This window comes from Brienomyrus brachyistius, chromosome 1 (genome assembly GCF_023856365.1).
Source record: "Brienomyrus brachyistius isolate T26 chromosome 1, BBRACH_0.4, whole genome shotgun sequence".
Taxonomy (NCBI): Eukaryota; Metazoa; Chordata; class Actinopteri; order Osteoglossiformes; family Mormyridae; genus Brienomyrus; species Brienomyrus brachyistius.
Genome location: NC_064533.1, coordinates 27,241,407 through 27,266,655, shown reverse-complemented (window position 1 = coordinate 27,266,655; position 25,249 = coordinate 27,241,407). Strand labels below are relative to the sequence as shown.

General features: G+C 43.2%; 1 protein-coding gene across 1 annotated transcript; it reads right to left on the bottom strand.

The window, feature by feature from the left end:
- Nucleotides 1–458: 458 nt before the first annotated feature.
- On the bottom strand, nucleotides 459–23,891 carry zgc:153738 (uncharacterized protein LOC558115 homolog). Its single transcript, XM_049016160.1, has 19 exons — nucleotides 23,775–23,891; nucleotides 22,650–22,977; nucleotides 22,441–22,560; nucleotides 21,980–22,171; nucleotides 21,467–21,538; nucleotides 10,082–10,287; nucleotides 8,389–8,473; nucleotides 7,981–8,082; nucleotides 7,711–7,786; nucleotides 5,142–5,248; nucleotides 4,660–4,746; nucleotides 4,473–4,534; nucleotides 4,167–4,249; nucleotides 3,705–3,812; nucleotides 2,148–2,347; nucleotides 1,930–2,016; nucleotides 1,571–1,748; nucleotides 952–1,190; nucleotides 459–866 (listed from the first exon to the last, which is right to left on the bottom strand). The coding sequence occupies exons 1-19, from the start codon at nucleotides 23,783–23,785 to the stop codon at nucleotides 747–749; spliced, it is 2,463 nt and encodes an 820-aa protein (XP_048872117.1). The 5' UTR covers nucleotides 23,786–23,891; the 3' UTR covers nucleotides 459–746.
- Nucleotides 23,892–25,249: the final 1,358 nt, after the last annotated feature.

Sequence of the window (25,249 nt, the reverse complement as noted above, 5' to 3'; positions counted from 1 at the left end):
GCTCAGGCACTAGCTGGATAATTACATGTTCATGAGCTTTTCAGCAAGGTCCTTAACCCCCACTTTATCCTTATTACTAGTATCGTGAAAAACACACCCTTAAATTGCTCCATACAGCCTTTTGCAAACAATCATGCTCCCATGTTTCGTATCCATGACCTTTAACAAAAAGCATGCACAACAAAACAGGAACTTAACAAATCTATGCACCTTGCCACTTAATAGAAAACACTGTTTTTAATTATTGTGGTGGTGTCATGCACATGAAGACGGTGATTGTTTAGAGAACTGAAATGCAAGCTATTGTTGACCCAGGGATCTGTTGTATTCTGGAAAATCAGGATGTGCACCCAGCAGCCACTTAGTTAATTTTTGCCGTGGGCTGGTCCTTACCTTTTATCTATTGTTATGACCTGATCTAGGGTCAGGCAGTAACACAATGGAGAGGAGACTGTATATGACGTAGCAAGACAAACATTTATTGATAAACAAATATATTGTGGAGATATGCGGTAAACTGGTGGCAATACGGTGGACACAAATACAAAATCCTTAACAGACATCTTCTTGGTGGGATCCAGTCTGCCCTGCCTCAGTGGATGGTGTGAACTTCAGGACCTGCAATCACAGCGGCCGTGCAGAGACCGATGTCGGAGCACTATGCTGTTTTCTTACCGATATTCACCACATTGATGACAGTCAAGGGTATAATGAAAAGAAGACATTTTCTTCCCTAATCTCTTTCTTTATTTCTTCTTGGTGTTCTTCCCTGACTTTTTCCCACTTTTAACTGGTGCCTCCTCTTCATCTTTTTCTGAGGCAGCCTTTGCCCGCTTCTTGCCCAGAGGAGTTTTTGCGTACCAGTGCTGCAGGGAATAAGATTCCAGTCATTACTGATTTCAGAAGTCGGGGCACGCTAGCGTGATACATTTTATTTGTAAAGTATTTTACTTTTAGAGCCTCTTCCTCGTCATGGAAGATGGGGTCAGTCTTAGCCAGTGGGGCCACAAACTCCGCTGCGGTTAGGGGTCTTTTGGCCAGCTGCTGGAGGCGGTGCTCCGTCAGAATCGCCCGGACCGCCTGCACCATGTGACCCTGAGTGTAGCCGTCTGAGATTTTGGCCAGACAGCTCAGATCCAGTGAGTCAGTCACCTCACCACCAGCCTTCTTAATCAGCTCTCTCCACATAACTAAGAGTTAAGCATTTACAATTAGAGGCACGATAACTGCAATGAATTCAGCAACACAAAACAGTAGCAAACGTGCATTGTGACCCACAGAAAATATTTTTTTGCCAGTATCTGGAAGATTGCCCATTTTAACTTTCAAGGAAAGAAAAAAACAATGAAAATGAAATTAATTTCTTTAGATATTTAACAGCCATATAACGCATAAAAAGAAAGATTTTACCAGAAACAAAATTAAAGCCCATTACACAGGATACACAGATCTGGCAGCAAATCAGTTTGTATTGTGTTATATTCATTCTCATAATGCATATGCAGTTATTTGAAATATGAAACTTATTTGGATCTAATGAATGGAGCAAAACAATAATCTACTGTCTCACCATATCTTGAAGCATAATCTGGTCGTGGAATAAGGATGATCTTGCTGTACACCTTGCAGAGCGATTTGAGGTCTGCACTCCCTGGGTCTTGTGTTGTACCCACAATAAGAACACGGTCTCCACCTTTGATAGACTTCATCATCTTAGGCAGATCTTTCTTTAGACGCCTTGGGTCTAGCTGCACAGAGGAGAATAATAAACAGTCATCCTCGGTGTATACACTTGAAAATGTTCCTTAGTCCTGAGACTCAAGAGTGTTTCTCCAGGCTGAATTAATCTATTTTGCAATAATAATTTTGTTAATCTGAATCTATATAAATGTGTTTTCTGAAGTGCAGCCCAAAAGATCATTACAGTACCTCCTTTTCCTCTCTGGGTACTTTCTTATAAAACATCTTCTCAGCATCTCCAATCCAAATAACTGAAGGTTGCAACTGCTTTGCCACCTACGATCAACAAAGAAACCTCAGTGAGGTAGGACTAAAACAGAGACAAACATTTTTTCAAGATAACATGTTTTGATGGACCCTCATATGAAGAATGTGGCTTGGTTATTATTATTATTATTATTTATTACCTTGAAAACCATGTGGAGCATCATTTGCAGTCCATTCTTGCCTGGATACTTCCCCACAAGGTTTAGAGGGGAGAGGTCAAAGAGGTTGGCCCCTGTTTCTTGGCAGATGGCGTTGACCAACATTTTCTTTCCAACGCCAGCTGGACCTGCTAGTAGTATAGCTTTCACCAGAGGAGCTTTTTCATGGACCACCTGACACCCTGAAGTGTGGAGAAACGTCAAGGGTTGGAATTAAAAAGCAAAGCAGAAATCCAATTAGAGACACTCCTCACTTAACAACCAACTTCTGTTCCTACAACTAGGTCATTAAGCAAATTGGCCGATAAGCGAGGAGCCGCCCTGTACTAATATTTAAAGCATGCTGTACTTGTGATGCCCGGCTCGTACGATCCTCGTGTGTGCCACGCCCCCTGATTATCCACGTGTGCTTCCCTGATCGTACCCAGCAGTGTCTAGTTATTTTGATCAGTTCTGTCTAAGTCCAAGTCTTGCCTGTATCCCTTGTCCGTCATTGATGTTAGTCGATGTTCGTGCTTCTGTCCTGTACTGCCCTGCCCAATCCAGAATAAACCCCGTTTTTCCCGTATTCAGCTTGCCTAGCCTGCTTCTTGCCCGCTCGCCTGCCTGAACGATCACCCGTTCTGTACGGATCGTGACAGTACTGATGTATTTATAGATAAAATATGTCGTTTTTGAGATTGTGAATGCTAATGTAGTGAATACTGCTCGACTGCTGGAATGAGACTGAGACTGACAAAGGGTGATGTGACATGAAATGCTTAGCGCTGAAACGCCACGCTGCCATTTCCACGACCAAAGTTCTCGAACGGTTTAGAGCTGGTCGTGAGTCTGCCTGGTCGTTAGACAGGTAGATCGTTAAGTAAGGAGTGTCGGTCTTACATTGATATGTTAGTTTCCTACAACTGATATAACACAGCACACAATGCAGCTATAACAACATGGATTTCCACAGTTTGATGCCACGCTAAAAAGAAATGCAATGCCTAATGTCTGTGTATTTATCTGTCTATCTATCCATCCATCCATCCATCCATCCACCCACTATTTATCCTGATCATGGGGAGCCTGGAGCCTCACCAAGGATATTTAGGGCACAAAGCCTGGGTACACCATACACAGAAAGTCAGTGCATCGCAAGAAACACTAACACATCATGGGAAAGTTAGACACGCCCATTAGTCTAACTGTATGTCTTTATATGAGCAGAGTACTCAGAGGAAACCTACTGCCCCATAGGGAGAACCAGCCAAACTCCACACACACACAGTAGAGGTAGAATTCACAATTGCCCAATCCTGGATGCAGTGCGATGTCTCTATATTGCCCGTAGTGCATCATTGCAATTGTGACTGCGATAGCCTGGCATCTTATCCAAGGTGCTCCTTTCCCAGTGCCCAGAGCATCCTGGAATGGACTCAGGCCCCCCCATGACCCCAAAATGAACAAGCAGTTTTGGAAAATGATTACATGTGGGACGTGAAAATCTCTACAAATCATACACATTGATTAACATAGACGGTAAAAGCATGAACCTACCTAAGGGCAAGACAGCATTCAAAGCGATGACCTGCCGCACATCAGACAGGGAGGGCATGGGTTCGATGTCCGTCTGCCGTAGCGTAGTACCCAGGTAGCTATACTCACCTGAGTGTTAATTACAGAAGACAGTGAGAGTTATTCCTCTAAAGCAGGGCTTTATAGTTTGTGGCATATGAATGAGATGTGCAAATAAGTACATATGTTTGCAAAGGTAGCATTATTTTTATTTTGTACAACTATGAATAATGGTACTTTGCACTATTAAAACTAATATTGTTTGCTGATAAATTATTGTTTTAGTGTACAATATAAAAATGATAAATGCCATCATATGTAAAGTCATATATGCATGAACCAATTTGAATAGATATGTGAGCTTAAGGGGACATAAAAAATCTGTAAATATTACAAATATACTGACAAAACACCCGAAAATAACTATATATGATGCAAAATTACCTATATAGTCTTCGAGTCTAACAGCTTTAGATTGTTTCAGCAAGCCCTGTTCAACCAGTTCATGAAAAAGTGACTCGATACCCCTGTAAATAAATGCAGTGATGTTAAAAGTTTGTAAACTGGTGATTATTTAATGCATGTAAAAGGCATTATTTCACGACAATTTGAAGAATACATTACAAGTTACCTGATCTTAATGTCCTTCTCTGCTACCCTGCGCTATTTTGTTGAAATACAGTCCCTTATTTAAAAGCTTCTCCCACCTACTTTTAATACTTTGGCGGCTTTCTGAAGAGATAAACTCACCTATCAGCAGTCAAGTCTTTCTCTTTCTTTTTTTTCTTTTCATTTTTTGGTCCTTTTTTCTTCTAGGGTGAAAGTTAATTAAAATATCATTAATAACAATCATTCATATAAGCTCCCTCCCAGCTTCCTGTATGTGGGTTCCCAAGGACCGGACTGGGAAATACTGATCAAAAGAACATGCTGCTACCTTCATATTTCCCTTGGCGTTTCCTCCTTTGTCTTTGTCCACAGCCAGCTTCCAGTGAGCCAGCTCCTGTCTCATGAGCTCATCTACCTAAAAAAAGACCGTAAATATCTGTCCACCCATCTTCCAAATGCTTGTCCAGGTCAGGGTGACATTGAGGAGGGCTGCTACCTAGCACAGGCAGCAAGGCTGGGTTTCCCCCTGGATGGGATGCCAGTCCATCACAGGCCGCAGACAGACATATGCAACATCATACATTATGGGCAATCTAAAGGAAAGAATTAGCCTAAATGCATGCCATTGGACTGCAAGAGAACACTTGAGCACCCAGAGGAAACCCATGTGACACAGGCAGAACAAACATCCACAAACACACCAGAGGTGGGGTTCAAGCCTCCACCCTTTGGAGGTAACGGTAGTACCCACCGAGACCCAGCAGAAATAATAAATATATGTGCTCAAACGTTAATTGTATGTTGGTTTACCTGTAATCGGATTTCATATTCGAGCTCTTTCCGTTTTTCTTCTTTGATCAGTTCAACCTCATGCCTCTGATTAAAGTTCTTTGACTCATCGCGGTTTTGCCAGACAGCTGCAATTTATATATGAGAAAGACAAAAATGTAATTAGGATGTCTGGACTTTACAGAGCACTCCTCAGCTTTCCAAAAGCCATAGTTACACATACAAACAAAATGTCACTTTCTGCATTTAGCTCATATTAAAATTAAAGTGTATTATAATACCAAGCTGTGCAAAACAGAAACTAATACTGTCATCTCTCTGAAATGCAACATTATCTATGACAAAACAACATCCAAATCGTAGGACGCAGTCAGAGTTGGTAAAATGGCAAAGGTCGGGAGATTAGTAAACAGGAAATCTGAAAAGGGGCAAAAACAAACATGGAATCAAGGTACAGAAATAACGATAAAAAAAAATCCGGAAAACTCTGAGAGATGTAGGGAGCAAAACTCTCAAACTCTTGCAAAAATCCTACGTGCCTCTGGAACTAAAATAGTAACATCCTAAAGAGACGTGGCTACACAACCTGAATTTACTGCAGATCCCAGGGTGTGGGTCGCGCAGTCTCTCTCTGAGTAGACAGGGTCTCTTTACTCTCTTAGCAGGAATCTGTTGGGGGGGTGTGACTGCCATGGAAGGAGTGACACAACAGGGGATCCCCCAGATGGGTCCATGACAAGTTCTTTATTCCATCCTTCCACTTTTTTCCTCCAACTTCCTCTCGTATGTTATTATTGTATCTGCTGCCAAGAAGTGTTTGATGAAACCGTCTTGAATCATTTGAATCAGTTGCAGCTACATTCATATTATTTTAGTTCCAGTATGATGAAAATGAAACTCTTCTGGGAATTCTGAAATAATATTTGTCCGTGTGAGTGTTGGCCTTTTAATGCTTCTGCAGAATTTCATTTTCATAGCTGGTCTTAAAAAATGATTGTGATGCCGAACTGAGTGTTACGCCATGGGGAAGCTCGGACCGGGGAAAAAGGAGCAGGACTTGAAAAGTTGGGTAATCACGGGGTTTAATAAAGAAGGACATAATTGGGAGACAGCTATTCAACGTAACATCAATGACAGGACTAGGGAAAGACAAACAGGGAAGCATTTAAATACACAAACTCAATTAAACAAGACTAGACACAGCAGGTAACATGGGGATTCCTCACGTGGTCAACAAGGGGGCGTGGCACGCAGGAGGAGTGGCATGATCGGGAAGTGAGAGAACCCCCCCCCCCAAAGGCTTGCAAACTGGGACCAGGACAACAACTGACACACTACAGGAAACACAGACACAGGGGCACCAAAGAAGGAAACACAGGATCTGGGGACACTAAAGGAGGGGAACACCAACAGGAGGAGTGAAGGGACCAGGAGGAAGGAAAATGTGGAACAGAGGGATGGGGAGCAAATACCGGAAAACCACCTATAGGGGGAACAACACCAGGGGGCAGGGAGGCAAAGGGCGGGGGGCACCAGCTAGCCGGAGAGATCTCCAGTGGGTGGAAGGTGGGAGATGCAGGGGCCACTGGCGACCGCGAGGCCATAGTCGGAGGGATACTCAGCAACTGCGAGGCAGGAACCGGAGGAGACACAGAAGGGGCTGAGGAGGAAGGCGGAGGGACTGCTGGAGGAGGTGAGGGAGGCGAAGGGGACATCAGAGGAGGCAAGGAGGGAGCAGCAGCTGCCAAGGCCAGCGCAGGCGACTGTCGAGCCAGAGCAAGGGTGATTGCAGACGACCTTTGTGGAGGAGCTGGAGGAATCGCAGGCAACCGCCGAGCCAAAGCAAGGGGGACTGAAGGTGAGCTGGGGGGCAGGGCGAGTGGGACCCGACCCTGCCGCAGATGTCCTCTTCCTCACCGGGGGACCAAGAGACAGGGACCCGGCTAGGATCTGCCATGTTGGGGAGGTGGTCGGGATGACCCACCGGAGGGGTTTATTGGGGCAGTCATCAGGGAAATCCCCAAGGGGCCCCACTACGTGGAGTTTCTCTTCCATCTCTACTGAGGGGGGGAGGAACGGTGGGGATGGGAGCCAGGAGCACTGGATGAGGAACCGGGGAATCAGGGACCTCCTCAGGGTCGGGAGCCGGGGGCACAGGAGCAGGAACCACCAGGACAGGAACCACGGGGGTTGGAGCAGGAACTGCCGTTTTAAGGAACTTGGGGATCCGTGGGATGGCATCCCCAAGAGCCCTGGTACCTATCAATGCCAAATGCGTACCCGGAAAGGTACGGGCTTCAGGCACACACTTGGGCGAAGTGGTGGCGGCTTCGGGCACCTACCTGAGCTTCAGACGCGAACACCGCTGGGTTGAGAATCGATTAAACAAGACTAGACACAGCTGGTAACATGGGGATTCCACATGTAGTTAACCAGAATACACAGTTGGAAGTTGGATGGATGGATGATAGTTAGGTAGGTTAGGTTGGTTGGTAGGTAGGTAGGTAGGTTAGGTAGGTAGGTAGGTAAGGCAGGCAGGCAGGTTGGTTGGTTGGTTGGTTATGTATGTATTGCTCACTACTTTCCTTACCCTGGTAGGTTCCACATCTACTTTCCAGGTCTGAAAGGAAAGCTGATGGCATCATTTTCAGCCCTGCCTCTTCTTCCTGCATTTGAACACATTGGGTATTAAAATAACTTTAACTAACTTTAAAATAATTACCAGTTATTGAAACAACACAGTTTTACCCAGTTCTAAAGTCTGTGGTGAGACACATAGAGGTCTATAGTCTGGTGTCAAGAAATCAGACAAAAGATGAATTTGAGAGATAAATAAGTTTCTTACAAAACCTTACAGTACCTCTTCTCCTTTATCCTTCTTCCCTTTATCCTTTTTTTCTTCCTTTCCTTTGGGCTTCTTGTTTGCTTCCTCTTCTTCCTTGGCAGCTATTTCCTCCAGTAACTGAAAAAAAAGTTGTCTCCATCATTTGAATATTTTTTTCCTTCAAACATACTTAACTGGTTGAGATAACAGAAAACTATTTATTGTCATGTAAAATTTACTGAAATATACACATACTCATTTTTGAAAGTGAAGGAGATTTAAGACTGATTCATGCTAGGATTAACCTTCAAATAATGATATTTTAAAACTGATGAGCTTGTCTGCTTTGAGAATATATGGTCAAAAATGAAGAGGAACAAGGGTCTAGTGGTAAATGTGCAGCAGAGTGTAAATAAGAATTTCTAGTTTTTACATGTAACCTACCTGTTGTGGAGTTTTCTCAGCGAATATTAATGCAGACCCTCCATCTTCTTCCTCTGGATAGTCTGGGAAAGTGCCTGTGGCATCACTTTGGAAACATGGGTCACACTTTCTATGAATGCTATTTCTATAAGAATCTACTGTATGAACAGATTCATAATGCATTATAATGCATTATAATTAATTTATAAAGCATTATAAACATGACTATAAATATGTATAAAAAGTCATAACACATTATAACACATTATGTTTATTATGCATTTTGAATGCTTTATGAAGCTCCCATGTATAAGGCGTCCTTAATTCTTATACTGACCATTATAATGCAGTATAAAGGTAACGACAGTGCATTATCGATCAGGACTTCAATGGAGCTTATGGAATATTATAATCAACACTAATGACTCATGGCTGTCAACAGAAGAAGCTGTAATGCTTTATTAATTTGTATATCGACCATTATAATGCATTATGAAGGTATCTATAATGCATTATACTGTAGATGACAGTTTCAAGCAAAGTGTTACTGAAACATGCACATTTTGCAAACCTCACATTGTTATCCATCCATCCATTTTCCAAACCGCTTATCCTACTGGGTCGCGGGAGGTCCGGAGCCTATCCCGGAAGCAATGGGCACGAGGCAGGGAACAACCCAGGATGGGGGGCCAGCCCATCGCAGGGCACACTCACACACCATTCACTCACGCATGCACTTCTATGGGCAATTTAGCAACTCAGCATGTTTTTGGACTGTGGAGGGAAACCGGAGTACCCGGAGGAAACCCCACGACGACATGCGGAGAACATGCAAACTCCACACACATGTGACCCAGGCGGAGATTCGAACCCGGGTCCCAGAGGTGTGAGGCAACAGTGCTAACCACTGCACCACCATGCCGCCCCCCTCACATTGTTATATTTTCAATATTTGTTTTCCTAAATGAATCACACACAGGCAGATCATGAAAATCCAGCATTTAGGACCGTGCACATTTCTATTTAGATGCATATAATTGCACCATACGCTCACCGGGCTCTTTATTATAAACATCTGTTCACCTGCTCACTCATGCAAACCTCTAATCGACCAATCACGTAGCATTAACATTTTAAATTTTTATTTTTTAGCAGATGATCTTATCCAGAGCAACGTATGTCAGAATGGTGGAAAAATTCTGAGGTAAGTAATTAAAGATTTATGCCCATCACAGCCTGTCAAACTCTGGAAACACTGGTATCCTTACTGGCAACTGCAAATTGAAAGGCTCAGAAGGAGCTTCTACCCTCAAGTCATTCGACTACTTAATGCTTAATTGAATTCTAATTTACATTTACTTATTTATGCACCTTTCACTTTATTTGATCTGTATTGCACATCCCTGGTCTGTTTTTTTTATAGTTTTTATAGTAAAACTTTCCTTATTTGTGTTTATTTTTGCTTTCATTATTTATTATGGCACAGTTGACCACCTTGCATTTCACTGCAGGTTAATGTACTGTTTACCTTGCATGTGACAAATAAATCCCTTAAATCCTTGGAAAGGATGTGTATGGGGCGGGGCCACAGGGACGCTGGCCCCAGATGAAAGCTGATTGGCCCCCAGAGTACCACCTCCTTTGACACGTACTGACTGAAAACAGATCATCACCTTATGATAAGGCTGGCCCTTCTGCTTGAATTATGGCTTACTGGCACTCGATGAACCACTGGCGGATTTGTTCCTTCATGCTCTCCTTCATGTCAGGCCCCTCCATATCTCTGAGCTTTTCAATGATGGACATGATGGACTTCTGAAAGTCCTCCTCGTACTCATCTTGTTTCTCCTGTCTGCTGGTCTGATTTTCTCGTGCAGACAGGATGGAAGGATTCAGCTGGAAGTAGTCAGGACCAAAATTCTTGCACAAAAAAAGACAAATAAACAAAGTTAGTGAAGTGTGGGCTTAGACTGATGTGACACATTCCAGTTTCAATATAAGCGGATGTTATGTGGATTCACAAAAGAAGGGACATAACAAATAAGGATGCACAGCCATCATAATTACCCAATATGGCCATCAAATGCATCATTTGACAGTTAGAATTTCTTGTCTTCTTTTCTTATTTTGTGGTATTTGGTTGCAGAAAGGGGCAGCATGGTGGTGCAGTGGTTAGCACTGTTGCCTCACACCTCTGAGATCCGGGTTCGAGTCTCCACCTGGGTCACATGTGTGTGGAGTTTGCATGTTCTCCGCATGTCGTCGTGGGGTTTCCTCCGGGTACTCCGGTTTCCCTCCACAGTCCAAAAACATGCTGAGGCTAATTGGAGTTGCTAAATTGCCCATAGAAGTGCATGCGTGACTGAATGGTGTGTGAGTGTGCCCTGCGATGGGCTGGCCCCCCATCCTGGGTTGTTTCCTGCCTCGTGCCCATTGCTTCCAGGATAGGCTCCGGGATAAGCGGTTTGGAAAATGGATGGATGGATGGATGGATGGATGGATGGATGGTTGCAGAAATTCTTACTAATAGCAAAAGATACCAAATTAGAGACAAATCACTGTGTCTCTGCATAATGCAAGAATTGAACTCAGTAAGACTGGCATCCCAGTACCCCAGCCTTATGCCGGACGCTGCCTGCTGTAAGCTCTAGAACCTCTCTGAAACCCTCAAGAGGATAAGCGGTTAGAAGACAGTAGGACAGATGGATGGATGGCTGGATGGAGGGAGAGAGTTAGGAAGAACCTTTATTAAAAAATACACAAAGGAATTAGAATTTATGATATCTGGGGAACTTCTAAAAATACATTTAGTAAAGGATTTTGTTTTGCCATTTTTGTGCTGTAACTGAATATATGTACAGTTGAATATTTGAATTTAATATTTCATTAGTATTTGAACAGAAACAGAATTTTGAGTTATATTTCTAACATTTGAATATTTGTATAGCTTTGCATTTATTACGATTTAAGAATTAGTAACATTAACACGTAATTGTTTTGTGATGCAATTTGATTGGCTGCCGAATTTAGTATAAAAGCGTAAGGACGCACGTACGACAGCAGAACCCTTGAGCATCTTTTTGGTCATTGCATGTACATTTGTAGCAATTAGAAATTCATCTTTTGTTTTGTATAATTTTAAGTTTATAGTAAAGGTACTTACATCAAAGAAAAGACTGGATTCAAGACCTTTATTTTTCTGAGACGTGTCGCTTGTAAAGGAACTTCGAGGTTTGAAGCTAGTGAGTTAGCGCGCTGCACTCACATAAAAAGTCAATTGACTAGCCGAAAGTTAATAGAGTCGTCCCAAGCTAGTTATGCTAGCTCAGAAAGACGGAACCAATTGAAAATGGCATCGAAGTCTGAGAAAACTTGAAGGTTTTCAGAGATACCTTGAGTCGTCTGAACCAAGCTTTCCGCGAACCAGGACAGATATTCCATCTTACGCATTAGCCTGATAGCGACGCTAGCTAGTCAGCTAACTTACGAAGGAAAGTAAAAGCGAATATCCACAGGATGTCCATCTCAAAAAGCCATTGAGTTTTATGCCAAACGATCCTAAACATCCATTAACTCTTTTCACAAGTGGCTGTTAATATATTACAAGAGTTTAGAAGCTGTGAGGAATTGGTGGAATTGTCGTAGTTTACGTGTGGAGATTTATGATTGAACCGAAATTGCAGAAAAGCATGTGGATGCGTTTTTTGACCAAAAGAGGGCGCCAAAGCCTATGGAAAAGCTGTAGAGGAGAAAATATACTGAAAGGGGAAGCTGGCACAGTTAACCAAAGAAAGGTATGGAATAGAATTGAAGCAAGATGAACGCAATGCTGATATAGTAAAAGAAGCTTTCCTGAAGTTTGAAATATATTTTGGAGAGTATGACTGTCTTGATGAATTATGTGAGCTGTTGAGTGAATATTATTAGGAAATATGAAAGCAGACATGCAGAATTAAAGGCAGTCATACAAGAAACCAATAAATGGATTGCCAATGTTAAAAGGTTCTCAAGATGAGGAAGATGATGTTAGACCTCATAATAGAATCTCTCTAAAGCTAACTCTTTTGCAAGTCATGCATCTCAACTATCTAGCACTAGCACAGTTGAACTTAAAGAACATGAAGCACTGTTAGCAAGAGTGGCGGCTATGAAAATGAAAGAAGAACTTGTGCAGGAAGAAGTTTACTTGAGAGCAAAAAAGGAACACTTGCAGGTTGAAACGAAGCTTGCCACGTCAAATGCCAAATAAGCTTATGAAGAGTTTGAAGATGCTCATGTGTCAATGGATGGTTTCTTAGAGCCATTCCCATTTGTATTTGGCTGGTAGAAAAGAAAAGTGTGACAGTGATGATTATGAGCATCGTGGAGCTGCTAAGCCATTGTCTGTTTTCAATCCAAAGCCAGCTGCAGCAGTTTCTTTACTTGGAAGAAAATCTTCATTAAGACCTGTGACAGAAAATGTTCAGCAGTCTGATTCTACCGATATCCTGTATGAAGTGTTGCAGCGTCAAAATGTGGTCACTGAGATGCTCATCAAAGAAAGTCTGTCTCAACTGCCTCACAGAGACATTCCAGTGTTCACCGGAGATCCTCTTACATATAGATCTTTCATAAGAACTTTCAAGCACGCCATTGATAGCAAACCTGACAGCCAGAATGATGTGGGCTACATAGACAAGATGAACAATCCTACCAACATGAAGTGCATCTTATCCAAACTTGCATTCGGGCTGAAAGAGAAATGAAGTTTTGCATATGACATTCAAGAAAAAAGAAGAAAACTAGCCAGATTTCCTGATCTGGTGGACTTTGTTTACCATCAAGCTAATTCTGTCAATGACCCACTGTTTAGACATATCCTGGATGCGACCTCAGGTAGCCAGGGAAGCTCAAAGACGAAGGCCAGTTCAGCAGTAGATGAGTACAATAGGATCAGCTTCGCTGTTTGTGTGTCTGCTACTGATAAGGATGCCATAAAGGCAAACCAGAAAAGAAACCTCTGGCAGTTAAGTCAGCCAGTGCTTTACAAAGTTACTGTTTGTACTGTAAGAAGAACCACACACTGTATGTGTGTAATAGGATCAAAGATCAGCCTTTTAAAGAAAAAATTGAGTTCTTAAAGTCACATGGGCTTTGCTTCAGGTGCCTTATTACTGGTCATCTGTCTAATGACTGTAAGGAAAAAGGCCTCATGCCCAGACTGTTCCCTTAAGCATCCTGCTATCCTATACATGGTAAAGGAAGATACCAACAATGCAGATGATAGCTCCTAGGGCACAGCCGAAGTAACAAATGCGCTCATGTCGGCAGGGTGTGGGAGAGGTGAGCATACTGGGGCCTATTGCACGTATACTTCCCATTGTACCTGTGCAGATAAAACAAGGAAGGCACAAAGATCATCAAAAATTATACATTCCTGGATCTTGAAGCACAGCAACCTTCTGCACTGAAGACTTGGTGAAGAAGTTGAGCATCCGAAAGACAAAGTTCCTTTATATCATGGCAAAAGAGCCGAAATTGAGCAGTTAAGTCCTAACAGATCTGATGGTGTGTGGTTAAGATGGACAAGATTAAAGCAAGTTGAATATATATATATATTTCTCCTGTAAATCCTTTACTAGCCTTGTAGAAATTTCTGTATGTTAAACACAGAAAAAACAGAAGTTCTGGTAATTGGTCCCAAAGCTGCAAGGAATAAGTTTCACCACCTCAATGTTGGTAGCCTTCCTACACAACCTAACACGGCGGTTAGAAATCTTGGCTTTCTTGTTGATTCAGATATATGTTTTGATGCTCACGTCAGAAGTATTACTAGAACTGCATTTTATCATCTACGGAACATAGCCAAGCTTTGTAAGATGCTCTCACTTCATGATGCAGAAAAATTAATACATGCCTTTGTAAGTTCCAGACTGGATTACAGTAATGCCCTCCTATCTGGTTGCCCGTCTGGATCCTTGCATGAAGTTCAGTTGGTACAGAATGCTGCAGCCAGAGTTCTAACAAACACTAAAAAATTTGATTGTATTACACCGGTCTTATTCTCCCTTCATTGGCTGCCAGTTAAGTCTTGAATTGACTATAAAATACAGCTATTCTATAAATCACTGAATGGCCTTGCACCAGAATACCTAAGTGATCTGCTGACCACATACAACCCTCCATGCTTGCTTCGTTCTCAAGCCATGGGATATCTGTTAGTGCCTAGGGTAGAAAGAGCTATGGCAGGCTGCAGAGCTTTCTCCTATAGAGCTCCTCAGCTGTGGAATGGTCTTCCACCGGATGTGCGGGTTTCAGGTTCACTCTCAATATTCAAGTCTAGACTAAAAACACACCTGTTTAATTTAGCGTATAGGGACACTAGTTGTAGCTCTAGCTAACTCCTCACTCCCAGTCAGACCTATAGTGTGAGGTGTAGAGCTGGGTGGGGATCGGTGCCATTGGTTTTGGATAAACTGGACTGTCAGTGCTGTCACTCTAGCTTCACAATACCTTGTGGAATTGGAGTGCTGACATTTCAGGGACTCCCCATGCCTGCATTCCCACTTGCCTCTCTCTCCTACTTATGCTGCCATAGCCATATCTGCCGGATCTTGCACATTGCACTTCATATTGCACTCACCTAGCTGTTAGCACTGCCTATAGCCTCCCCTACTTTGACTAATTGTACATTTTACTTCCCCTACTCCTCCTGGGGGGTGCTGCAGGTTAAGCTCATTCTGATGGATCTCTGTAAAGAGAAAAAAGGCTAGGATGAATAAATTCCGGAGAAGCCATGCTGGACATGGAAAAAGTGGTTGACATCAGACCTTGACAAGCTGTCAGAACTCAGTGTATGCCGATGTTTCAAGTCAGTCTCATTCGGGCCCACAAAGGCTACACAAATCCATAATTTCTCAGATGCAAGTCAAGCTGTGTATAGCATTGTGTCGTATCTCATGTTTACGAATAAGCAAGTAGAAAAACATGTTTGCTTTGTGATGGGAAAATCCTGAATTGCTCCTCTTAAACAGGTTATGATTTCCAGAATGGAGTTGATAGATGCAATGGTTGCAGTCAAGGTTGATCGGATGCTGAAAGAAGAGCTTCAAGTTCCTATGAGGGATTCAATCCTCTGGACAGGTAGTACGACAGTACTAAAGCACATTGGAAATGATGCCTTTTGTTTGAAAACGTTTGTGGCAAACCATGTTTCTTTCATAAGAGAAGCTACCTCACCTGCTCAATGGAAGTATGTCAACACCTCTGAACCCTTTATGTCAAGTTATAGCTGGTTTCACGGGCCTAATTTCTTGATGAATGAGTGTGAGTGGCCAAGATAACCTGAACGGTCTGCTTGCCTGACGGAATGTGATGAGGAGACATCAGCTGCTATGTCGTGCACAAGTTCAATGGTAGACAACACAGATCAAGTGAACCAACTTATGGTGTATTGCTCCATTGGGTACAAACTGAAGAAAGCAACCGCTTAGTTTTCGCACTAAAAGAAACATTGCATTACCCGAGTGGAAAGAGAAGAGAGTTTGAGAAAACTGTACAACAGTCTAAAAATGACCCATAAAAATGGAAATCTATGGTTAAACAACAAATGCTTATGTGCAAGAAGAATCTGAAAAAGAAAATGCTTACCATTGAAAATCTGTCCAAAGTTGTGGTGCAGTGGTTAGCACTGTTGCCTCACACCTCTGGGACCTGGGTTCTGTGGGTTACATGTGTGTGGAATTTGCATGTTCTCCCCATGTCATTGTGGGGTTTCCTCCGGGTACTCCGGTTTCCCCTCACAGTCCAAAGACATGCTGAGGCTAATTGGAGTTACTGAATTGCCCGTAGGAGTGCATGCGTGAGTGGATGGTGTGTGAGTGTGCCCTGTGATGGGCTGGCCCCCCATCCTGGGTTGTTCCGTGCCTCGTGCCCATAGCTTCCGGGATAGGCTCCGGCCCCCACATGACCCAGTAGGATAAGCGGTTTGGAAAATGGATGGATGGACTAACCTATTGTCACGGGCGTGCAGAACGGAAGATCGCTCAGGAAGCACGAGCGATCCAAAAACAGGCGGGCAGGCAGGAATCGGGGCAAACGAGGGTTTAATTGAAACAGGCACGGACAAACACCGGGTAACATCAATGACAGAGAAAGGCATTAGGCAAGACGTGGACTTAAAAGGACAAGACTGGTAGAAAATAATCAGACACAGCTGGGCACGATCGGGAAAATACACGTGGGTAAGTAGGGGGCATGGCACACACGAGGAGCGGACGGGCCGGGCATGATACCTATGCTGAAGACATAAGTTATGCAGCAGGGAAACACTCATGTGAGAAGAAAGAGTTCAATTTTCAAATTGAATCCATACTTACAAAATGGTGTGTTGAGAGTAGGGGGACGTCTGAACAGATTGGCGATGCCTGAGGAGGCTAAGCATCCTGCCCTTTTGCATAAACAACACTGGATAGCACACCTTATTCTCCATCAATGCAACAGCGAGAACCATGATCTCAGAGTGCAACCTCTTCAGAAGACCGCATGCAAAAGCCAGAGGACAAAAAATGGCAGACTTGCCACAAGACCGCCTGCTTCCTGATAAACCGCCTTTTACAAACACAGGCATGGATTATTTTGGCCCTTTCTAGATTAGAAGAGGACATGTCAAAGTCAAGCATTATGGTGTGCTCTTCATATGCCTGACAGTCAGAGCAAGGCATGTAGAAGTTGCCCATTCCCTTGACACAGACTTGTGTATTAACTCCCTATGCCGCTACCAAGCCAGACGAGGACAAGCTTCAGTCATTCGTTCTGATAATGGCACAAATCTGGTTGGCACAGAGAGAGAGCTGAGACAAGCATTAAAAGAACTGGACCAGTCCCATATCACTGAAGTCATGATGCAGAAAGGAGTGTAGTGCACGGATGATCCCAGTGATCTTGAGCTGCTGAGACCGAATCATCTGCTCGTACTGAAGACACAGCCCAGCATGCCACTTGGCATGTTTGTTAAAGATGAAATCTAAGCTCAACGTCACTGGAGACAAATCCACTATATGGCGGATCTGTTCTGGAGAAGGTGGTCCCAGGAAAATGTACCTCTTTTGTAAGAGCAGCAGAAATAGCTTGGGCGGAAGAGAAGTTTCAAAGTTGAACACTTTGTCCTTTTAGCTGATTCATCCCTACCAAGGAATTCCTGGATCTTGGGCAGAATCACCTAAGTCATGCCAGACTACAAAGGGGTAGTCAGAAGCGCCAAAGTCTGGACGAAGACATGCACCATACAAAGACCCATTACTAAATTGTATTTGTTATGGGGAGATGACTGAAAGAAGACAAAGACTCACCTATACAGACTGTAAATTATGTAAGCTGTAAAGACTTACATTTAAAAAAAGGAAGAACATTCTGAATAAAAGAGAGGTTTGGAAAAATTTTATTAATAGTTTGAGGAATGTGGTAGATAGTAAAATGTTAATGGCTCTAAGCTTGAGTTTAAGTTGGTAATTGATATGCTAAGGCATAATCAATTAGGGGACGGGATATGTTACATTTTTATGCTGTAACTGAATATGTACATTTGAATATTTGGATTTAATATTTTATTAGCATTTGTAACAGAATTTTGAGTTATATTTCTAACATCTGAATATTTGTATAACTTTGCATTTGTTACGAATGGGCTCACCTCCTGTAGGAGGAGCCAAAGGGGTCGGGTGCTGTGTGAGTTGGGCAGTGGCCGAAGGCAGGGACCTTGGCGGTCCGATCCTCAGCTACAGAAGCTAGCTCTAGGAACATGGAATGTCACCTCTCTGGTGGGGAAGAAGCCTGAGCTGGTACATGAGGTTGTGAGGTTAGGCTGTGGAACCAGTCTCCTTGAAGGGGGTTCGACTCTCTTCCAATCTGGAGTTGCTCGCGGGGGGAGGCACAGAGAAGGGTGGGCATACTTATTTTCCTCTGGCTGGGTGCCTGTACATTGGAGTTTACCGTGGTGGACGAGAGGGTAGCCTCCTTTCGCTTTCGGGTGGGGGGATGGGTCTTGACTGTTGTTTGCACTTATGTGCCGAACAGCAGTTCAGAATACCCACCCTTTTTGAAGTCCTTGGAAGGGGTATTGGAGAGCACTCCCCCTGGGACTCTCTTGTTCTGCTGGGGGAATTCTCACGTGGGCAATGACAGTGAGACCAGGAGTAGCATGATTGGGAGAAACGGCCCCCCAATCTAAACCCGAGCAGTGTTCTGCTATTGGACTTCTGTACTCATCACGGATTGTCTATAATGAACACCATGTTCCAGCATAAGGGTGTCCATATGTGCACTTGGCACCAGGACATCCTTGGCCACAGTTTGATGATCGACTTTGTGGTCGTGTCGTCAGACTTGTGGCTATATGTATTGGACACTCGGGTGAAGAGAGGGACAGAGCAGTCAACTTATCACCACCTGGTGGTGGGTTAGCTCCGCTGGTGTGGGAGGAAGCCAGTCAGGCCTGGCAGGCCCAAGTACTGTATATACTGTAGTGAGGGTCTGCTGGGAATGTCTGGTGGAATCCCCTGTCAGGACGAGCTTCAACTCTCACCTCCGGCAAAGCTTCGCCCATGTCCCGGGGGAAACAGGGGACATTGAATCCAAATGGGCCATGTTCCGCGCCTCCATTGTGGAGGCGGCTAACCGGAGCTGTGGCCGTAAGGTGGTCGGTGCCTGTCGCGGTGGCAATCTCCGAACCCATTGGTGGACACCGGCAGTGAGGTATGCCGTCAAGCTGAAGAAGGAGTCCTGTCAGGCCTTTTTAGCCTGTGGGACTCCAGAGGCAGCTGACAAGTACCGGGGAGCCATGCAGAATGCGGCTTTGGAGGTCACTGATGCAAAAACTCAGGTGTGGGAGGAGTTTGGCGAGGCCATAGAGAATGACTGCTTCGACTTCGAAAAGATTCTGGTGCACCATCTGGCAGCTCAGGGCGGGAAAGCGGTGCAGCATCAACATTGTTTATGGTGAGGATGAGGCGCTGCTGACCTCAGCTTGGGACGTTTTGGGTTGGTGGAGGGAATACTTCAAAGACCTCCTCAATCCCACCGATATGCCTTCCAACGAAGAAGCAGAGTCTGTGGACTTGGATATGGACTCTCTTATCTCTGGGGTGAAGGTCACTGAGGTGGTTAAAAAGCTCCTCGGTGGCTGGGCCCCGGGGGTGAATGAGATCCGCCCGGAGTTCCTCAAGGCTCTGGATGCTATGTGGCTGTCCTGGTTGACACTCATCTGCAGCATCGTGTGGACATCGGGGGCAGTGCATCTGGACTGGCAGACCAAAGTGGCGGTCCCCCTCTTTAAGAAAGGGAACTGGAGGGTGTGCTCAAACTATAAGGGGATCACACTCCTCAGCCTCCCTAGTAAGGTCTGTTCGGGGTCCTGGAGAGGAGGGTCTGTTGGATTGTCGAACCTCAGATTCAGGAGGAGCAGTGTGGTTTTCACCCCGGCCCTGGAACAGTGGATCAGCTCTATACTCTCAGCAGTGTTCTACAGAGTGCATGGGAGTTTGCCCAACCAGTTTACATGTTCGGTGTGGACTTGGAGAAGGCATTTGGCTGTGTCGCCCAAGGAGTCCTGTGGGGACTACTCCGGGAGGTTCAAACAGGGCTGTTTGGTCCCTGTATGACTGGTGTCAGAGCTTGGTCCGTATTGTTGGCAGTAAGTCAGACTCTTTTCTCGTGAGGGTTGGACTCCACCAGGGCTGCCCTTTGTCACTGATTCTGTTCATAACTTTTATGGACAGAATTCATAGGCGCAGCCAGGTCATTGAGAGTGTCTGGTTTGGTGACCTCAGGATTAGGTCTTTGCTTCTTGCAGATGATGTGGTTCTCTTGGCTTCATCAGACCATGAGCTTCGGCTCTCACTGGGGCAGTTTGCAGCTGAGTGTGAAACGACTAGGATGAGAATCAGCACCTCCAAATCCAAGACTATGGTCCTCAGCTGGAAAAGGGTGGAGTGCTCTCTCCGGGTCAGGGAGGGAGTCCTCCCCCAAGTGGAGGAGTAAAAGTATCTTGGGGTCTTGTTCATGAGTGAAGGAAGGATGGAACGGGAGATTGACAGGCGGATCAGTGCAGCGTTAGCAGTGATGCAGGTGCTGCATCGGTCTGTCATGGTGAAGGAGTTGAGCCAAAAGCCAAAGCTCTCGATTTACCAGTCGATCTACTTTACTACCCTCACCTATGGTTATGAGCTGTAGGCTCATAACCGAAACAACGAGACCGAAGCAACGAGATTGCGAATACAAGTGGCCGAAATGAGTTTCCTCTACATTGTGGCTGGGCTCTACCTTAAAGATGGGGTGAGAAGCAAAGTCATTCAGGAGAAACTCAGGAGAGAGTAGAGCCGCTGCTCCTCCACATCGAGAGGAGCCAGATGAGGTGGCTCAGGAATCTGCTCAGGATGCCTCCTGGACGCCTCCCTGGTGAGGTGTATTGGGCATGTCCCACTAGGAGGAGACCCCAGGGAAGACACAGGACACGCTGGAAAGACTGTGTCTCTCGACTGGTCTGGGAACACCTCGGGATTCCCCGGCGGAACTGGACGAAGTAGCCGGTGAGAGGGAAGTCTGGGTTTCCCTGCTTAGACTGATGCCCCTGCGACCCGACCCGAACAAGTGGTAGAGGATGGATAGATGGATGGATGATTGAAGAATTAGTAACCTTAACAGGTAATAATTTTATGTGATGCAATTTGATTGACTGCTGAGTTTAGTATAAAAGCATAAGGACGCACGTAAGATGGCAGAAGCCTTGAGCCTTAAGCCGTGATGCATGTAAAGGACCCTCAAGGTTCAAGGCAAGTGAGTTAGCACGCTGCACTCACAGATTTTAGTCTGCATATTAATTAAAAGAGGAGTTTTCTTAATTTTGCCTGAATGCAGTATGAAATGCATTGACACAACCAAAAACTGTACAGCTATAGAAGATTAAAATTAATTAATTTCATTTCTATGAAATAATTGATATTTTTATTAAATAATACCTCATGGGAATTTGGTTTTTAATGGGACAACAATTCACTACTGATTATTTATTACATGTCATAAAATGTTTTTATGCTTTAGATTCAGTATCCTTTTTTTAACTCACCATCCCCAGGAAGATTAACTCATCCTCTCTTTCTTGTTTTATTTTCTTTCTCTGCAGAAAACCTCTCCATACCTAAATAAAAGAAAAATCAAAGCGGATCCAGCACAGTGTAACTAATTTAGGGGGGTGGCAGCAGGTAATGCCTCTATTCCTGTAATTAAAAGGCCACCATTTTGAACTGAACTGTCAACAGATTAGTCACTTTACCACTGAGCCCCTCCAAAGATGCTCCAGAGGCCCCAGTTAAATGGCTGACCCTGACCTCTGACCCAAACTGCGTTCTCACCCCTGTTTGCATCTCTAAGGAGAGCAAAATGAGATATGCAAAAACTAAAGAATTCCTATGTACTTGTGTAAATAGCAAACACACTTAATTCAGTAAAGCATCAACATTACTTCTAGTTCATTATTAATTTTAGCATCTGCTAAAAACTGCTCAGAAAGTTTTGTACCTGCATTAATATATGCAGTGAAACAACAGTGTCCTGATGATTTAGTGCAGATTTGACCCACCTTCTGAATGCAGACAGCAGCTTCATCAAGGGTGGTTGATTCCTTGTTCCTATCCTTGGCTCTCCTCTGCCTGTCTTCGTCCTGACGGATCTCTTTCATAAATCTAGCACGTAATCGGCCCTGCCGTGCCCTCTCTGATACCTGAATCATCTTGATGGCCTCTTCGAAATTCAAAGATTTTACTCCCACAGGCTGTATAAGAGAAGATAATGAAAGAGTCATTAAAAAAAATTTAGTGGTGGTTCAGTAGTTTCTCTGCCTCTCACCTCCAGGGTTGGGAATTCAAGTACTCTAATTGCTGTAATGTAGAATTATTCCTATATTTTTCCTTTTTGTGGTGTTAAGCATAAGGTTGCCAAAGTTATGGATACTGACTCTAGCTAATGGTGAATCAGACTACAACTTTTCAACTATTTACTGCTGTATCTTTTAAAATAAATAGAGTATAAATTACAACTCACTTTTGGTTGTTCTTCCACACCAATTGATTTGAGAATGGAGTATAGCATCTGATTTCTCTCCTGTAGGACATTTCTGTTTTCCCTGATAAAGTATCTCGGGATGGGTATTTCAAGGTCCTCCTTGAATGAAATGCAAATATTTTATGAGCTTTATCTTTAAACCATTCACTTTCATCCAGATCTGGTCGTTGGAATTTCCTCAATCTTACCGGTGTGAGTTTCAAGTCTTGGATAACATCATCCATGTAATGGTACTCAGAAAACTCTTTCTCCACCATCTCGTGTTTGAGCTCCAATACACGACCCATTACACCATCAAGCAGCTGTCGAATTATTTGCCTCTTTTGGGGGTGAACGATCTGATCATAGGCTTCCTCCAGATGCCGAAAAATCTGAATGTAACGCACATAAAGCACTGCTAGGCGCTGAAAGAACATCACCCTGTCTTTCTCCGGGCGGAGTGGTGTGGCAGGAAGTTCATGAGTCAGTAAGCTTCTCAGTTCCATTTGGGCATCAGCCCAAATCTTATTGTAGGTACTAGAAAAGGAGGCAAAGTTCCATTATGAGTGTATCTCCAACAAGATCATTCGATCATTTGTCACTTTTGAAAGACATAGTTTGCTTTCAGCCTGATCTTTTACCTTACAACTTAAGAATACAACGTTAAGTGTCTTTTTTATGTGATTTAAATATACAGGTTTAATTGTTTATGTTAACCATTTAAATAACAGTTTCGGTACCACTTTACAATAAGGCTCCCTTTTGCCATTTGTAAATCGTAGTAACTCAATAAAAAGAAAATTGTGTTATAACTTGTTTAAATTTGTCTATTAATAATTTACAAAGTTACAAACTAATTAATAACCAGATTATAAACCATTCATAAACTTTATATGGGTAGCCTTATTGTGAAGTGTCACCAAAATAAATTCCTGAAAAATATAAGCAGGTCAATATAAAAAGGTACAATATGAAAAACACGTCTGTGCATTTTACAACATAAAAACTCGACCTTCGCTGGCAAATCACATTAAAAAAGAGAAACCCTTTAGGTATATGATGCAGTTGCCTGCAAGAAATATACAAAAGAAGCGGGGACTGCATAAAAATGAGTCGTCAGTATGGAGCCAGTGGTTTCACCTTGTTATGAGGTTTGTATAAACGTTCAAACGCGTTAGCTACCGACAGGCATATTAACTGGAGATTACACCACGAGCAGGTCATCTAGCCCCCGCCTAAGCTCGCTACCCTACCTGGCAATAATAAATACAAACTCACCCAACTTAAGCATTCACGAAAGCTTACTTGTACATATTGTTCATATGTATACATACCTATGAGACATTATTTCAGATGAGATGGACTTTCTTATTTGTTTTCTTTCGTTAACTGTCTGAAGTCAATCAACGTAACTTCGTAAGTAGACTTATTTTGTTTTGCCTTGTCGGCATGGAAACGGGGTCCTCTGTTGCACGTGCAGAATTTGGGGAAGCCCTCGATCCCCTTCTAGTGTTTAAACGAGTGTTTTCGAAGGAAAGGGGTAAATGAGTACAACACATATGGATTTATTTAGCAATGTAGCCGAAGAGGGGGATACAGCATATTTCACGCCATGAAACAATCAGTACGTGTAGAATAAAAACTTTAGCGGAATGAGGTTAACTACTATTTTTATGTATTTTTTATGTTGAACGTTGACTCAAACCCGATTGCCCTGTCTGAAGTAGCTCAGTTGGGCTTAACTGATTTTACTATATGCTCAAAACAAGGTTACACTTAATTATTAATTGAATTAATGAATAAATACATTTCGTTATTACACTTAAATTTCTATTAAACATATTATTAGTAGCATATACTAAATGTAATACAAATGAACCGATCTGTGTATTTTTTCCTACATTAACGCAGAAAATACTGTATAAGTCTACTTGCAGTCCCTTTTCAGTTAACTAAAACCAATAAAAAAATTACCATTTCGTTGTAAATAGGGTGATGTCACTTTACAGTGTGGCCGTAGATTGAGATGGGTCTTGAAGGAGCTGTATACATACATATGTACCTGCAAACAGGCGTAATCGAGGAAAATGATTTGTAGACTTCTGTGCTAATGCAAGGCTACAGTAAAGGTGAGTTTTTCTAAACATTTTTTTTTTATTATTATTATATTTTTAAGTTACAAGAAAATTTTGAAAAAGTATAGCCCTCCCTGGCTTAATCACAATTAAGGAAAATGTCCTTGTGCGGTTCATTGCGAATTTTGATTATACTGTAATATACATGCTGATATACAAGCATAGTGGAGTACAGATTTTAATCGGTTATTTTGCTCTTGTATTAACATAAGGGGATCAGGAAACTCATTTTTCTGTCATGGAATCTGCATGTTAACACCTACTGTGACATCACATTATGCATTGGAAGGCTCACACATCCTAGCATGTGTTCTCCAATGGTGCTCTCTAGTGTCCACTAGAAAATAATAGCATTCTTTGTTTAAAAGAGGCACAGTGTCTGCTGTACAAAGTGCAACAACGATATCAGCTACAAGCAGTTAAAATATTGTGCTGCTTTATTTACAAAGGCACAAGCATATCCCAACGGGATTTTCAAAGCAGCGTGTTTGGTCCCTCATAAGATTTCCCGCACTACTGAGGAAAGACGTTATAGTGTCAGTGCATCTTTCTCTTCAGACATTTACAGGCAGTAGGTTTGCCAGCTGGAGCAGAATATTCACTCAGTGGGTTGCACTGTTCCCTCAGACCTTCATTGTTGTGGGTTTTAATTTTGGCTCTGCTTTGAATGTGTG